The following is a 16,764-nucleotide window of genomic DNA, read 5'->3' on the forward strand; positions in this document are numbered from 1 at the left end:
TCTTTGTCACCTCTAAATTACTATAACAGTTTGAAGTTACTCTTTTTAAAAAAATTATTTGCAAAGGTAGCTAACAATATCAGCCGTGCACAGTGGCTCATGCCTGTAATCCCAGCACTTTAGGAGGTCAGGGGGTCACTTCAGTGTGAGAGTTCGAGACCTGCCTGGTCAACATAGCGAGACCCTTGTCTCTACAAAAGCATTAAAAATTAGCCAAGTGTGATGGCGTGTGCCTGTGGTCCCAGCTACTCAGGAGGCTGGGGTAGCAGGATTGCTTGAGCCCTGGAGTCTGAGGCTGCAGTGAGCCATGGTTACACCACTGCACTTCAGCCTGGGCAACAGAGCAAGACGCTGTCTCAGGAAAAAAAAAAAAAAAAGGTAACTAACAATATCAACTCCTGTGTGGTGCCAGCAGCCATCACGTTGGGACACAGAGGGAAGCCAGGCTTCTTGGATCCTGATGGCCAGAGAACACTTTCTGAGGGAAGCGGGGCTTGAACCTGGGCCCTGCGGGGCTGAGGGTGAATGGGGGGATCTGATGAGGAGGAGGACGGCGGCACCAGCAGATCTTGGTGGTTTGGAAGTTCAAATCAAGATCTGAGAATAGGCTCTGTCTGACCCTGGGGGTCTCCCTCAGCACATTGGCAGTACTGTGCATGCCTCATGGGGGCCCCTAATTTCAGAGCATCCCACCTGCATCCTGCTGCTGCCATTGTCCTCCTTGAAAGAGCTGCTGGCTTATTGCAGTTTACATCCTAGAGAAGAGAGGTCTCCTCCTTCCACCAGTCCCAGGATTATCTCCCTAACGCTAATGGCAAGATTCCTTTGGAGTTTTAGTCTTCCGTAGATACAGCCCAGGCGCCATGTGCCCAGTCAGGGTTTGAGATAGGCGGTGGTTCATTCCCCAGCCTTACCTCACCAGCACCTTCCTGACACCTCCTGGTAGGGCTCAGGAAGCAGCCAGCTGAGGTGTGCCTGCCATGGTCAGCACAGGGGTTGACAGAAGTGGCACAGATTGTGGTGGCAGGTGACAGGGTACCATGCCCTAGCTCCAGGCACCCGCTCCACCCTGTCACATGGAGCAGCTGTGAAACCTTGAGCAAGCCATTTCACCATTCTAAGCCTTAGTGTCCTCATTTTTTTTTTTTTTTTTTTTTGTGGTAGAGTCTAGCTCTTGTTGCCCAGGCTGGAGTGCAGTGGTGCGAACTCAGCTCACTGCAACCTCCGCCTCCCAGGTTCAAGCGATTCTCCTGCCTCAGCCTCCCAAGTAGCTGGGACTACAGGCATGCGCCACCACGCCCGGCTAATTTTTGTGTTTTTAGTAGAGACAGGGTTTCACCATGTTGGCTAAGCTGGTCTTGAACTCCTGACCTCTGGTGATCCACCCACCTCGGCCTCCCAAAGTGCTGGGATTACAGGTGTGAGCCACCGTGCCCGGCCAGTTTCCTCATCTTTAAAATGGGCGTGACAACCACCTTACAGAGTTGTCATGAGGCTCAAATGATAAAATAGATGGGACTGTGATTTGTAAGCATACGGCACAGTAAATGCAAGTTGTTCCTGGAGTGCCCAATCCCTAGACACTGGGATCTCACCCCTGAGTCGTAGCCAGAGTCACTTCATTCTGGTGTGCCACCACCCAGAGCTAAGCCGTATACTCCTTACAGAAAGGAACAAACCCCTTCCTGGATGCTCTTGTGCCTGGATCTTGGCTCCCTGAGATTGCAGGGAGATAGCAGGAATTACTTTCTCCATTTTAAGAAGGAAGAAACAAAGGCTCACAGTGCTAAGAAACTTGCCCCAGGCCACTCTGGTGAATGCAGAGCTCAAGGCCCAGAGCCCAGATGTTCTGATTTCCAGTCCAGGTCTGCCCAGTGGACCAGACTGCCTCTCAAAAGACCCTGCTCAGCTGGCAGCCCCCCAGCTTTCTAAACTATAACCCGGCTTGGTCAGAGGTTGATTATTATAAACATTTAACCTGCCCCATCTTTCTAGCCACACACCCACATCTTCGAAAGTGAGGGAAGAATTCATTCACAGCTGTTTTCTTTTTTCTTCGCGTAGCGTGTATCATTTCTTTCCTAAGGAATGAGTTTTACAAGTAGCTGCCTGCCAGCTTCAGCTCATATAGGATAAAAGCCAGCTCAAATATTTTGGTAGATATCTCCGGAGATTCAGAAAGCCAAGTGCTGAACTTGAGATACGGTTTCCAGCTTGAGAGTGGACAGGCTGCGAGTGTTTGAGGCCCTGCCCCCTGCCTATCTGCTGCCTGCCCCCTCTCATCCAGGTGTCCATGCAACAGGGGGGTTCACAGCAGCCACTGCCTGGCTGGCTTGCTCCTGCACTTAGCCCACTCTGATCCATTCCCCGCATAGCAAGCAGACTGCATTTCACCTCTCAGTCAGGTCTCAGTCCTTGCCCAGAGCTCTCTAGGATTTTAGGCTTAACTCAGAATATAGTCCACATCCTTACCAAGGCCTGCTTAGCCCGGCATGCTGTGGCCCTGGCTGTCTTTCTGAACTCACTTCCTCCCTACTCTCTACCTCTCCTCCTTCATTCCAGTTACGCCAGGCCCCAGATGTACCAAGCATGCTCCTAACTCAGGGCCTCTACACCCAAGGCCCCTTGTGCCCAGAATGTTTTCTCCCCAAAACCTCAGGGCTCCTTCCCTCACTTCTTCCGGGCGTCTGCTTATACCACCTAATCGCAGAGTTTGTCTTAAGAATGACCCACACACATTCCTTTAATTCTCATTCTCTGCTGTGTTTTTCTTCCTACATGTTGTGTCTTTATTTGTTGCCTGTCTCTCCTCTCTAGATTGTAAGTTCCAGGGGAGCAGTTTGTATCCACAGCTATGATCCCATCTGTGAATTACTGAGCATCTATTCTGGGCCATGCACCAGAACACAAAGATGAATAAGACTTGGTCCCTGTGTTCACAGAGCTCACAGCCAGGTGGAGAGAGAGCCTTGTCAATACAGTGTATGTTATGCTATGATGCAGAGAACACGGGGCTTCTTGCAGGGGAGGCTGTGGTGAAGGGGAGAGCTACTGGGAGAGCCCTGGGGGCGGGCATGCCTGATCTGAGTCTTAAAGGGGATGGACAGACGTTCACCAGTTAGAAGAGTAGCCCAAAAAGAAGCAAAATAGGCAACGGCACAGAGGCATGTGAACCTAGTGCTGCCATCTTGGATGCATGTGGGAGAAGAGAAAGGGGAGGCTGAGGAACAAGCAGAACGAGGCCTAGAAGGGCAGGCTTTGAGCATAACATCCCAGGCTTAGCCTCATACCTGGAGCTGCAAGGAAGGTCAAAGAGCAAGTGAGAGCCAGGACTCAGATTTAACTCTTAAGTGGCTTCAAGTCTGTATGCTCAGAACGGTGCCCGGCAGGTAGTGAGCACTCAGCGGTGGGTGTTGCTCTCATCATCTTCCTCATGCTTCCTCTCTAGCCCCTCAGGTGCGGAAATTAAGTCCCAGTGAGAGGAAGTGAGTAGCCAGCCCAGGGTCAAAGGCCCGCTAGAATCAGTCTGCTCATCGTGTGGGGGAAGGATTTGGGCCAGGAGGAGGGAAATCAAGGAAGGAATGAGGTGCCAAGCTTCAGATGCCCCCACAAGGCAGCAAGTGTGAGGGGTGGAGGGGGGATTCCTTTGAAGTCCAGTGTTGTGCTCTTAAAATCCATGCGTATTTTGCCTATTTGAACTGGATTCCAGGGAAGGAAAGAGGGAATGATGGTGTATTCCTGAGGGAGGGTGCTAAGGGAGTTGGGACATTCAGGGAGGAGAGAGGTTTGGTGGGATTGGCTGGGAGCAGCAGTCAGGGCACCGGGACAGGCAAGTTGGAGCCTGACAGGCCTCCAATCCCAAAGTAAGGATGAACCCGATCCCAAGCTTCCCATGTGGACCAGTGGAGAACCACAGTAGTCTCCTGGCCAAGGAATGGCCTGGAAGACCAGTGCTTTCCAGAATTGACTCTGTAAGCAGACTCAGTGGGATAAGCGGAGGCAGAGAGGCCAGTTGGAGACCCTTGGAAAGCCCTCCAAGTGAGAGCATGAGGCTTGGATCTAGACAGGCCAGAGAGGATGCACCTAAGAGACAGTTTGCAGGAGAGGCAGCATTTCATGGAGTCCAGCAAGGAGCGAAGCGAAGGAGGGCGGGGGGGAATCAAATGAGCCTTACTTCTGTGAGAGGGTGCCAACTTGGTTTTCCCATACCAAAGTTTGGGGTGGTGCCAAATTTAGGCATGCCTCACAGGCATTCTCTGCACACTTGCTCCCTTCTGACGCCACACCTACCCTGTTCCATCCCATTGCCCACAGGGTTAAGAGGAGTGCCACCTACAGGGTGTCTCCTGGCAGACACCTGGTGTCACCAAGGCCTGTGAGCCGAGCCCCGCAAGGGGTCTGGACAGTCCTCCAGGGCCAGGGCCCCGGGAGCTTGCTGGAGTCAGGTGGGCAGGAAGGTTCTGATAGGTTAGCTGAGCAGCCTCATTAAAGATTGAGGTGGGGAAGCCCACTTGATGGCTGGAAGGCGTATCAGTTACCCACTGCACCAGCCAGGCGACAGAGGAGAAGAGGTAAGTGGTCCAGTACGAGAGGTGCCCCCGGCCTGTGCCGCGGAGCCCTGCCCGTGATGGTCAGCAGGGAGTGGGCCTTCCACTGCTTTTGCTTCTGCCACTGGGACTGCACCGTGCTTTGCAGAGTGAGCTGTAGGTGATGGGAGCCCCTCTCTCTCCTCCCTGCTCCTCATGGGCCTCTCCTTTCACTCCCACCTGCTCCGGGGGTGGGGGTGGGAGTGCTGGATCTTGGGGCGAGTATCTGCCACTGACCAATTACGGGGTTTGCAATGACATCCTTGCGGAAGCGGCAGGGTGGAAGCAGCAGTTGGGTACTGGGAGGCCTGAGCTTCTGTTCCAGCAGCACCGTTCACTGGAGGCGCATGACCTCGGGTAGCTTTTCCGAGCCTCAGTTTCCCCACCTATAAAATAGGGTTAATAAGCCCAGCCATGGATGATTGGGGAGATTAGTCACACAAAAAAAAAAAACAATGCAGTGATGCTCGGTAAACCATTAAGCATTAAGATGTGGCAGATTTTTATTGCTATTTGTTCTGTTTGAGGTTCATTTTAAGGTTAGTTTTGTGTCCTGAAATAAGCATATTAGGAAGACAGAATATTCTGCAGGGAAAACAACTCCCCTAAGGAACACAGCCTAGTGGGCCCAAACAGTGGGAGTGGGGTGTCCTGGCCTGGAAGCTGGAGACTGGGTCTAGCCCTCCTTTCCCCATTGTGAATGTGAGCTTGGGCAAGCCCCTGCCCTTTCCCTGGGCCTCGGGACCCCTCTACACAAGGGGTGCTTCTCGCCGGTACATGCGCAGCACCAGGCCTCCTGCTGTCCTTTGTCAGAATTCAAGCGCTTTTCCTCTCCAGTGTCTCCTTGTTAGTGCATGACTGCAAGGGCTGGGTGCTTCCCACTGTGGCCCTGGTCAGTCCCCCACTCTCTGAAGTGCCATCCCCACATCTGTAAGTGATGGCCTTCTAACTTGACAGGTCTTTCAGACCCTGAGCTCCTAGACACAGCTTTACCTATTGGTCACCATGGAGCTGAGCTGTCTCTGCTAAGCCCAGGGCCAGGGCTTAGGTAGGAGGGTCTGTTGCAGGATTTCGGTGGGTCAGTTGGCTCTGGTAATCTGAGTAAGACATGTCAGCCTGCTTGAGCCTAAATTCATGTGGTAAGAACTCAGCAGAAAAGACTAGAAAATTCACGCCGGGTTCCTTTAAGCAAGCAACTAAGCTGTCTAAGCTCGTGTTAGAATAGGGAGGGTGACAGTCAGGTATTTGTCTCCTCCTGAGCTGAGCTCGGAGGATAGGGTTCAACACTAGCTGCCTTTGTTTCCCAAAGACAAATGCAGAGCTGTTTGTTTATTAATCAGTGCTGAGCATCAGTGCACTGGGGTGGACAGAGCCCTGGGCCGGGAGACATTTGTCGTGGGCTCTGGTCCCAGCTCTGCCACCAATTCTTGTATGGCCTTGGCCAGGTGACGGTAAAGATAGTGGCCAGACGAAGCTTAGCCCAGTTCACAGACTCCATTCTCGCTTAGACACTTGCTCGCTTGGTGATAGGAATGGCACCTGTGAGGAAAGCAGGGCCTTGTAACAAGAGGGAAAGGTGTGCCGGGGATGGCCCAGTCTCACTGTAAAATGAGGGGACCCTCTGGAAAGAGGGAAAGGAGCCAGCCAGAAAGATGGCAGAGCAGGGAGGAGGCCTTAGAAGGACTTGGGACTCTGCCCAGCTCAGACCAGGTGGCTGTCGTTTGTTGGCCAGAAATTCCATCAATCATCACTGAGCAAGTGCTGGATCCTTTGTCTCTGGCACCCCTGGCATCTCCAGTTCTATCTTCTCGGAGCCCCAGGGAGACTTCCCATAGAGACTAACTGGAAACTGAGCCCATCCCTTCTATCCCAGAGGAGCTGGGGGCTGGTCTCCCAGAGCCTCATAAATGTTCAGGGGTGGCCAAGAGGAAGGCCTTCTTCAGGAGGAGGGGTCAGTAGTGCCTCGCCTTGTCTGCCTGCCTTTGGCTGTATAAATTAATGCATTACCTCAGACAGGAGCCACACCGCTCCCTGCCTACCCCACGCCCGTCACACCTCGCGGGGGATGGATCGCAGAGCAGGGATTCTCCTCCGTAGGGTCTCTTAGATATTTATTTGTTTAGAGGTAGTGCATGATTTGGAAATTCAAAGAGAGGAATATAAGCCCACAATCCCGAGATAGCCACGGTGAACATTTTAGTATATTTCCTCCTTTGTCCTTTAGAGTTGTAGAAATTTGGAGCTGATGATCCTTGGTTCCACGCTTCTCACTTTATAGAAAACGGAAGCCCAGAGAGGAGAGGGACTCCCACACACCTAACTTACTGGCAGAGCTCCAGCACAGTTCACTCTGAAGGGGATTCGTACAATCCAGAACCATCCAGAAGAGCACAGCCAAGGCGGGAAGGGACTGGAAGACAGGATGGGGACCAAGGGAGGCCTGGAGGGGAGTGCACCAGGGCCGCCAGGCCAGCACAGAGAGATGGCCTTTGTGGTCCTGACAGACCACTGGGGGCAGTCCTGGCAAGACAGATTTCAACCTTTGGGAAGAAGACTTTGCCAGTGAGAACCACCCACCCCAGCTAGGGCCTCGCACTTGAGGTCAGACCGGGTGGCTCCTAAGGCTCTCTGTACAGCCCTGAGAACCTGTCCAGCTCCTGGGATACCTCTCCCGGTGCCACGTGGATGGGCATTGAGGCAGCAAGGCCGTTGGGTGCTGGCAGTGTGCCACACTCCTGCCCAAGAAGGGGCTCCGCCAGGGGGCTCCGAGCCGCAGCTTCTCACACTCGCGCCAGGGCTGGGCTCCCCTTCTTGCTCTCCCTGTCTCTGTGCCCCGCTTGACCCTTCTTCCTCCATGTGTCCTATCCCCCTGCAGTCTTGGTGACTCTGTGGAGGGCTTTAGAGTCCTCTGTTTTGGGGTTGAAGCCTGGCTTAACTGTTGACTGTTCAGAGGCCACAAAGATGCTACTTCAGTTTTCCAACTCTCCAGCTTTCTTACGGGTAAAGTGGAGCTCACAGCAGGATTCCTAGGACGAGGGAGGCTAAACGAGGTGGCGTCTGAGTCTCTGGCACAGGATCTAGTACGTAGTGTAATAGGCACTCAGTAAACTTGAGTTCTCTCCTTACCCCAACTCATTGTATTTTCTAAGTGCCACTGCCACTGGTGGCCTATGGTGTCTCACTCACTGATAGCTCGTGAGGCCCAGTCCAGCTCAGCCACTGTTTCCTGCTGTGGGAGCTTATAAGCCATTAGACTTCTGCTATTTTCTCTAAGACTGTGTCACTCGCTCTAGGCTCGCCCAGTGGCTGGAGATGCTCAGTTTGCCTGGGGCCAGTCATCCACGTACTTAACAAATATGTATTGCATTGACTATAGGTCAAAAACTATGGTAAGTACTGGGAATACAGAGGTGAGCAAAACAGTTATGTCCATGGAGTTAAAGTCAGGCTGTTCTGTTGGCGACGCTCTTCCTGCTGCCCTTCCTGGTATGTGCAAGCATATGTCATGGATCCTGGTGAACTCGGACTCACATTCAGAGTCCCATGAGCAGGTGCTCTCCTACACCTGGGCCACGCCTGACCTGGTTCTGTTCTGTGACCTGCCCGAGTCTCAGCACCTCAGCCAGGCTATGAGAAAGTGGGAGGGGAGGAGTGTCACCTGCATCTGGCTCATTCTCCGTGAAGCCCATAATGCGCGCCCAGATTTTTCCTCTTCTGTGCTCTCCCTACCCCTTTCCACTACACTAGGACAGCTTTCTTGAAGATGGCAGTACCTTGCTTTGGAATCCTTTGTCAAATCCTTATGTCAGAGAGAGATGCTATAAAAGCCTTTTGAAAAGGTACAATACAAGGACCACGTATAAGCTCATCTCCTCCTTGGAGCAGCCTGTGAAGGGCACATGGCAATTCTTCATGTCCCTGCTTGCAGAATAGCAGCAAAGGGGAGTGACCGCCAAACGCCTGTAGTGTGTCCCAGGTAGAGATGCCGCCAGACGGGAGCCCGCCTCTTCCAGTGCTCACTCTCCCCAGTGAGAAGGGACTCGGACCTCCTGGCCCAACTCCCCATCAGTCATATAGACTCTGCCCTGAGTCTGTCAGCTCCTGTCCCCTGTGGCTGGCCCCCTCACCCCACCTCACCACCCCTCCCTTTCAGGAGGGCTCATGGCTGAGTCTGGCCCAGCCTTCCCTCCCCTCTTGTGTGTTTCTCCCCAGCTCATGGCTCCTAAGAGTAAAAGGGCTCCTCTGACTCACCACTGTGTTTGGGAGGAGTGGGTGTTTGATGGAACTTAGACTCGAAGCTGGAAAGTGGGCCTCCAAGACAGCAAGAAGTCAGCTCCTTCCCAAGAATCATCACAGTCCAGCGGGCCCTGGAGCAGGCCAGCCTGGACTTGAGCCTTGGCTGGGTCTCAGCCTCTGTCCTCCTGCAGCTCTTTGTGTTCAGAGAAGAGGTCAGCCAGGGAACCTATGGCCCGGCCTGCTGCCAGTGATGAGCCCTGCCACCAAGGGCTGGACCCACATGACACCATGGATGCCCAGCCACCCTGCTCTTGTTTGATGTTGGACCTGAAATTTCCCTTTCTTTTTTTCATTTGTCTGTGGCGTGATGGGTTCTTTTATTTTTTCTTTTTTAATTTTTGAATTTCTTCTCATGCTTGTTTCCTATCTCATCCTCTTTATTTTGACTTGACAAAATTTGTCTGAGATGAATGAGAAGAGGGTGAGAGTTTTCTTAGTTGGAGTCTCAGGTGAATGGGCCAGGCCCCTGCCTCAGCAAGATCAGCTCCCAGACTCAACAAGCTTGGGACACTGGGGCCGGCGTCACAAACCCTGTGGCTTTGGGCAAGTCCCCTCACCCCTGAGAACCACCACCACTCATCCCGTATACTTCAGGGGGCCGTGGTGGAACCAGCTGGGCAGTGAGTGCACGCAGCCTGTGGAGAAGAAGGCGCTCCACCGAGGGGACCACACCAGCAAGGCTGCGGGGGCAGAGGGCCACTTAAGCCAGCACATAGGCAGGTTCCTGTCCAACTCAGCAGAAAGATCAACAGTGTGCTTTCAACAGTAATGCGAACAAATATTTCCAGCACTTTATGGCTTACCATATGGTTTTTACTCCTAGAGTTTGTTTATTCCTCACCGCAGCTTGGTGAGGTACCACTGTTAGCGTTAGTGTATTAGGACTCCCATTTTACAGATGAGGGCACAGTAGCTTGCCTAGGGGTGCATGACTAGGCAGATGTGAGGCAGAACATAGGCCAGGTCCTCTCGTGCCCACTGCCTGCCCAGGTTAGTACCTCATGGGAACAAGACAATTAAGATGTGATCCGCAGACCATCGTTGCCATACATTCACTGTACAAAGGAGGGCACCTCATGGCTACAGAAGGTGACTCTGCACTCTGCCACTGTGTGCATAGCCACAGGGTCCTCTAGCAGAAAGCCATCTGAAACTCACAGCCCTGCGACAAAGGCTGGGTCAGCAGCTCTGTGACTTTAGTTTGTCCTTAAGGCCTCTGGTCAGCAGAGGGTACCTGGTGCTGGCAGGGCATCGTTACACTGCTGCATCCTCTCTGGACAAGCATGAACTTGGGGGACCCCTTCTAATCCCTATATCTCCGTGGCTCACCTCCTAGGTTTTTCTTTTCACTCAAGTCAGTTCAGCATGACTCCTTCACCTGAACTTTTCCCCCAGGGTGAGTGAGCTTGAGCCCCCTCTCCCCTTCCCGACTTAGTTCAGTGGAATATGAACTAAGTGTCTGATGCGAGCCAGGCTGTGAGCGTGGAGTGCGGAGTGAGACGTGCTCTCTGCCTGCAAGAAGCCCAGGGTCTAGTACAGAAGAGAAGGCAGCTCCCAAATTACTGGAATATGGGTGAGAAAGCTGTGAGTTTTTAAGAGAGGTGCATGGGCACCGGTTGGTGAGAAGGAGCATGAGGACCTGGGGAGGGCTTCATGGAAGAGGTGACCACTGAGCTGGGCCTGGAAGCCTTGCTTGGTGGAGACGGCAGGAAAAGGTGACCCACATGGGTTGAGTAGCGCACAAAACACAGAGAGACGGGAAGCATGGTGGGGCCGGGCCCAGTGTCCAGGTGCAGGAGGTCAGCTATGGAGGACTGTCGGGGAGGCGCAGCCACAAGGTGGCCTGGGGCCTAGGCTGAAAGCCTTGAATCTTATTCGATGGAGCCTGGACCCAACCCTGTGCAGGTCATGTCTGTGTTTCCCAGACATCACTTAGGCCACACTGTCAGAATGAGAGAGAGTGGAGGTGAGGATCCAAGAGAGAGACGCCGAGGCTGCCAGGTGGCAGCAGAGAAGCAGGGCGTTCTGTGGGGCAGCCGACACAGCACCAACAAGACTCCGTTACCTAACGAGCCGTGGGAGGCAGAGAGGGAAGAGCTGGGACCCCCACCATCCCCATCGCCCTGACTCCTGTGGAATCCAAGCTCAGCTCGGGCGACAAGAGGTGACTCCAAGGTGCTCATCTGCAGCACGGGACAGGTGCCACATCCTCCGCCTTGGCTTCTGCCTGCATCACGCAGGGAAGTCATGTGTAGTGCCTCACCACTAGACACGAGGGAGTCTGATTACCAGCAGCCAGGAGCCTTCCTTAGCTACTCCTCCCACTGAACAAGCACCTGCCAAGGGGCTGCTGCTTGGAGCTTCCCAAGAGCCACCAGCAGTCTGCAGCAATGACTTTCTTCCCTGTCCCTCCCCCCGTCTGCCACGGGGAAGCTGTGCCGGGGGGCGGAGGAGGCCAGGAGTAAGGGGGCGATGGGAACCTCAGGTCTGTCACAGTTACCCTGGGTGACATTGGACAGACCCCTGCGCCTTGTTGGGCCTTAGCTCCCACCCCTAAAACAAAGGGACTGTACTTTTATAATGTTCAGGGCCATGGTGGCTCAAAATAATTGAACATTTTCTTCGTTTAAGAAGAATGGCAAGCCTTATGTAATCAGTGCAATCAAGTGTTATCCTTTCCTGCTCTGTCGGCTCTAAAACTCCAGCCAATTTTTAATTAGGTCTTAGGTGCAGGGGCCAGAGCCCCCTGGAAGGGCCAGGGCTCCTATTAGACTTTCCCAACCTCTGGAGAAACAGGTTGGGAGGGTGTTGGGAGGACGTCAGCCCAGCAGGCAAAATGGGGAGTCCAAAGCACACAACCACACAGGCCTGTGTGTGGGCAGCTGGCTGCCATTGGGGTCCTGACAAGGGTGGAAAGCAGTTACAGTGACCTGGGCAAGGCCAGACCACAGACACAGAAGGATCTTGCGGCAGCTGGTGGAGCCCAAGCGTGGAAAGCCCTCCATCCTAGGGCAGGGCCAACCCTCAGACCAAATGCTAGACAGGGTCGCTGGGACAGGGACTTAGCCCCCAGAAGGACGAAATCCAGATCCAGGAGTGAACTCAGCCATTGAGACCCAGTCTTAGAACAAGGCAGATGTCCAGTTGTCCAAGCCAGAGCCCAAAGCCTGTGCCAAGCTCACAGCAGAGCAGCTCAGGCGCAAGTCCCGAACGTGAAGCTGAAACGCCAGGAATCCCTCCCGCCTCAGCCAGGATGAGTGGCAGTCGGGGGGCAGGGGGGACACATGTCCACAGCACCTTGCACACCATCCAAGGGCAGCTTATGAGTCTGCCACATTCATCCTTCTTTCTTCAAGCTGGTCTCAATCTGACACCACTGTCTGATTGAGTCTAAGAAAGAACGTGGCATTTGCAGGTGGTTTGCATCTGCCACTTGCTGTATGTAAGACCTTGGGCAAGCCATTTAGCCTTTCTGGGCCTGGCTTCCCAGCTGTTACAAGTCCTTATGGGAGCCTTCTTATAGGGCTATGAGAATTAGAGTTAAATTTAACATTAAATTTTAAAAAGTGCCTGGACATTGCTCTGGTAATAATGTTGACATATTCATGCCTTCTGTTTCTTGAGAACAAGGAGGGAAGAACCACTAAGACCTTGGTCCTCTATGAAGTAGGAGGGAACAGGGCTGTCCCCACATCATCAGTGCAGTTGTAACTTGAATATTGCTGTGACCCCATCCTGGGGCAGAAACAAAGCCACTTCCCCATCTCGTCAGGGAGGTATGAGAGCAGCCTGCCCAGAGTCCTTTTCCCAGTCACTGCGACTCTCTGCAGTTCCCTAGTGACACCTGAGCTGGCAGAGAAGGAACAGTCAGCTCTTTCTTAGGTGGGGGCAGAAGCTTAACTGTGGCACAGCATGGGAAGCCCTGCACAGGCCCCAGCTCCAGCCTCCTCTGAACAGGAGGTCTGCACAGCAGACTTCGCCTATGCCAGGGTCCCTCCTTCAGGGTCCAGGGCAGGGTGTGGCCAGAAAGTTCCACACCAGTCTAGAACAAGGGGAGCAAGGGCAGGGCCTGGCTCCTTCCCACCCGCAGCTCCAGACACCCTTTGTAGACAGCAGGGGTCACCCCAGGTCTAGAAGCATAGGCCTCAGCTCAGACACACCCAGGTTTTAACTCTGACCAAGACATCCGCCAGCTGTCAGTGTCAGTCCTTTGCTCAGAAAGTGGAATCAAGTGAACTTGTTAGGTTTGGCAATTCCCAGTTCCCTGCTGATTTTAATTAGAACAACCTGGTGGGATTTAAAGAGGCCAGATTCAGTGTTAAAGGGTTGAGGGGGTGGTGGCCAGCAAGAAGGTCGAAGCAGTGAGAAGATAGTTTGAGAGAGAAGGCGAGCAGGGTCAGTAACTGAAAGGGTTGATTTTTAACCATGTGAAAGTTTGGGTCTCATTTATTGGTTCAGAATGAAGAGCCGTGAGAGAGAGAGGGTGATTGAGAGAGGAGATGGAGTGAGTGATGCACAGGTGTGAGTGAGGCCAACATTTAAAAAGATTCTTAAGGATGTCTCTCCTGCAGCCAGAAGGTGGGCAGAGATAGCACTCCAGTTGGGTTTGCTGGGGCCTTTCTTCCTCTAACCACTCTGTTTCTGTGCTTCTCTGCCCACAGGCCCCTCCAGCCAGCGTCAGGTGCAGAATGGCCCCTCTCCTGATGAGATGGACATCCAGAGAAGGTAACCCAGCACCCGCAGGGGCCAGGCTGGTCATCTCCCAATCAGGCTGGGTGGCCAGGGGTGCCTTCAGCGGGTGAGGATGCACCAGCAGCCAGGGCCAGGACTCCTAGAGGCATACACTGCGGGAGGGTGCAAGGTGCAAGCCAGACCAGGAAGAAAGAGGGGGCCGATGTGCAGCCGCTAGTCCCGGACACCAAGACCAGGAATGACTGTGGGAGTCTGGCATTCTACAGAGAGTGCTGCTGACCTCCAGCGGGACGGCTCTCAGGGTGACCCAGCAGGGCCCAAGTGCTGCTCCCTTGTTGCCTCACTTGCCCTTCCCCAACGTAGCAGGAGGCAGTCCAGGCATGAGGGATTCAGCCTGTTGGGGCAGTCACGCCCATGGGATGGGGCTAGGGACCATAGGAATGAACCCCCTCACCCCATGGAGCCTCTAAAATGTTACCACAGTGGGGAAGAGGAAGGGCCAAGGCTGTTGTCCCGAAATTACAGAGTCATGGTGAGTCCCCATGGAGCAGCCTCCCAAGGTCACATTGCTCTGAAATGGCAGAGTCAGGACTTGAACCCAGGTCTGCCCTCTCAGCGATGGGTCCTCTGCCTCTTCTGTGTCGAGGGAGATAGGGCCTGGCCCGGGCCTTCCTCACTCAGCTTTGTCAGATAGGGAGTCAAGCTGCAGCTCTCTGTGGCTACACTTATGTCCAGCCCTGGACTAGGAGTCAGGAAAGCCGGCTTCTGCCCCCACCTACCCCTCTCACCAAATGGCATAGGGACTTCTCCCAAGACCTCCTCTCCTCTGGCCTTTTCCTAAGACTGAGAAATGAATGCCTTGCAACCTTGGGCAAGTTCCTGCTCCAAGCCTCTGTTTCCCGGTTTGAAGATGGTGTTGGCTTTGCTCCCCGCCTGTCTCACCCACTCACCCTCAGGGCTTTTCTTACTGTTGTCCCCATGAGCCAGCTGAAGCCGAGAATGGAAGTGACTTGCCCAGAGTAACCAGAGAGTCAGGCAGAACCTAGACTGGCAGTCAAGTCTCACTCCAGCTGCAGCTCCCTGCCGGGACCCAAGGCCGGCCCCACCCACAAAAGGGTGTGAAGGAGTGAGCCACCAGACGCCAGGTGTAAGCGTACAGGCGTGGATGGCTAAATGGGTACTTCATTTCTCTCGAAACTGCTTCATCACCCGCAGTGCTGAATTCTGTACCCCAGGGCCCAATCCAAGCTGTGTGGGGTCACTGGCCGTCCGGGAATGGGCATACCGCCTGGCGGTCGGGGTGTGAACAGCAGGGGACACACACACAAGCACATACACTTGTCCCAAGGCAGGACCACACACATACCTGCCCCCAGACGAGACCACATACGGACGGACCCACACACCTGCTCCAAGTCGAGACCACACACACATGCACACACACACACCTGCCCCAAGATGAGACCACATGTGGATAGACACACACACACACACACCTGCTCCAAGGTGGGACCACACACAAAGACACACACACCTGCCCCAAGGCGGGACCACACACACACACACACACACACACACACACACACCTGCCCCAAGGCGGGACCACAGACACACACCTGCCCCAAGGCGGGACCACAGACACACACCTGCCCCAAGGCGGGACCACATATACACGCACACACACACCTGCCCCAAGATGAGACCACACACACAGACACACACCTGTCCCAAGGCAGGACCACACACAGACCACACACACACTCCTGCCCCAAGATGGGACCACATACAGACACACACACACACACACCTGCCCCAAGATGGGATCACACACAAAGACACACACACACCTGCCCCAAGGCAGGAATACACACACACACACACACACACACGGCGGGGAGACTCTCGCTTGTCCCATGCCACTTTACTGGAGGCGGGCAGGGGCAAGACTTACTCAGTGACGCAGAGACTCCAAGCATCCAAACAGTACCATAGGTTCAGACCTGACTTGAGTATTTTTCACACATCCTCATTTTACCGTGGTGTTCTAGGTGTGTGGCTCCTGCTGGGGAGGTTTCAGCACTTTGAGCAGAGACACTAATGTAGATGCTGCTGGGAGCTTTTCAGACCTTAATGCTAAAAGGGGCTTTTCCGTAATTTTTTTTTTTTTTTTGAGATGGAGTCTTGCTCTGTCACCCGGGCTGGAGTGTAGTGACGCAATCTTGGCTAACTGCAACCTCCACCTCCTGGGTTCAAGAGATTCTTCTGCCTCAGCCCCCTGAGTAGCTGGGATTACAGGCGCATGCCACCACACCCAGCTCATTTTTGTATTTTTAGTAGAGATGGGGTTTCACCATGTTGGTCAGGCTGGTCTCAAACTCCTGGCCTCATCATCCGCCCACCTCACCCTCCCAAAGTGCTGTGATTACAGGCGTGAGCCATCACGCCCGGCCATTCCATAATGTTTTAGTTAAGGCATACACCCTACAAGAACCCCATGAAATAGATGTTTCTGGCACTCCCTCCCACCAAGCCCAGAGCTGCCTTCAGAACAATCCTTAGCCCTGTGTTTCCACAGCACATGTTCAGTTTGCACCACACGAGCTGAGCTCTTGATGCTGTCTGTGGCCTGGATGATTTCTTAAAGTGCCTCCCACTCCAGAACTCGATCCCTGGATTCTGGAGATGTATCTGGGCCTCAGTGTCCTCACTCAGCTTGCCTTTAAGAGCACCCTGAGGCCACCCTGCCATAAGGCACTGGGATGTGAGTTCCCACTGCTGTGCACGTAGCAGTGTGCCACGGTGCACCAAATGGCCCTCTAGACGGAGGCGGGCCTATGGCCGCTCAGTGGTAAAGAAAATGAGGAGTGTGGCCTTTGTGTCCATTTCTGCTGGCAACCAAAACACACCTGAGAACTGTCCCAGGAAGCTTGGCCAGATCCACTAAGAACAGGCGTTCCTGAGGCTGGGTCTGTGGAGGCCACAGGCTCCCAAAAGCCAGGTGCACCCATCTAGCCCAGGGAAGAGCGTGGTCACTCTGGGGAGTGGAATCACATTGGCCTTCCATAAGGAGCTCTGTGTTCAGTGTGCCTGAGACTCAGGAGACAGCTGGTGCTCCCACTTGCGGGAGCTGGACCCAGTCACATCCCCGTCCTCTGTTAAGTGGAGGCAGCTATGGCACAGTGGCGCTTGT

At 53.9% G+C, this 16,764-nt stretch overlaps 1 protein-coding gene across 6 annotated transcripts in view; it reads left to right on the forward strand.

Annotated features, from left to right (window-relative positions):
* EVL (Enah/Vasp-like) overlaps nucleotides 1–16,764 on the forward strand; it is a 173,015-nt gene that overhangs the window by 138,569 nt on the left and 17,682 nt on the right. For all 6 annotated transcript variants that reach the window (XM_019009837.4, XM_055361542.2, XM_019009838.4 and 3 more), the window contains exon 4: nucleotides 13,544–13,607. In XM_019009837.4, the coding sequence (XP_018865382.1) occupies nucleotides 13,544–13,607 (64 nt within the window). The remainder of the gene's footprint in view (nucleotides 1–13,543; nucleotides 13,608–16,764) is intronic.

The sequence above is a fragment of the Gorilla gorilla genome, chromosome 15, assembly GCF_029281585.2.
Source record: "Gorilla gorilla gorilla isolate KB3781 chromosome 15, NHGRI_mGorGor1-v2.1_pri, whole genome shotgun sequence".
Taxonomy (NCBI): domain Eukaryota; kingdom Metazoa; phylum Chordata; class Mammalia; order Primates; family Hominidae; genus Gorilla; species Gorilla gorilla.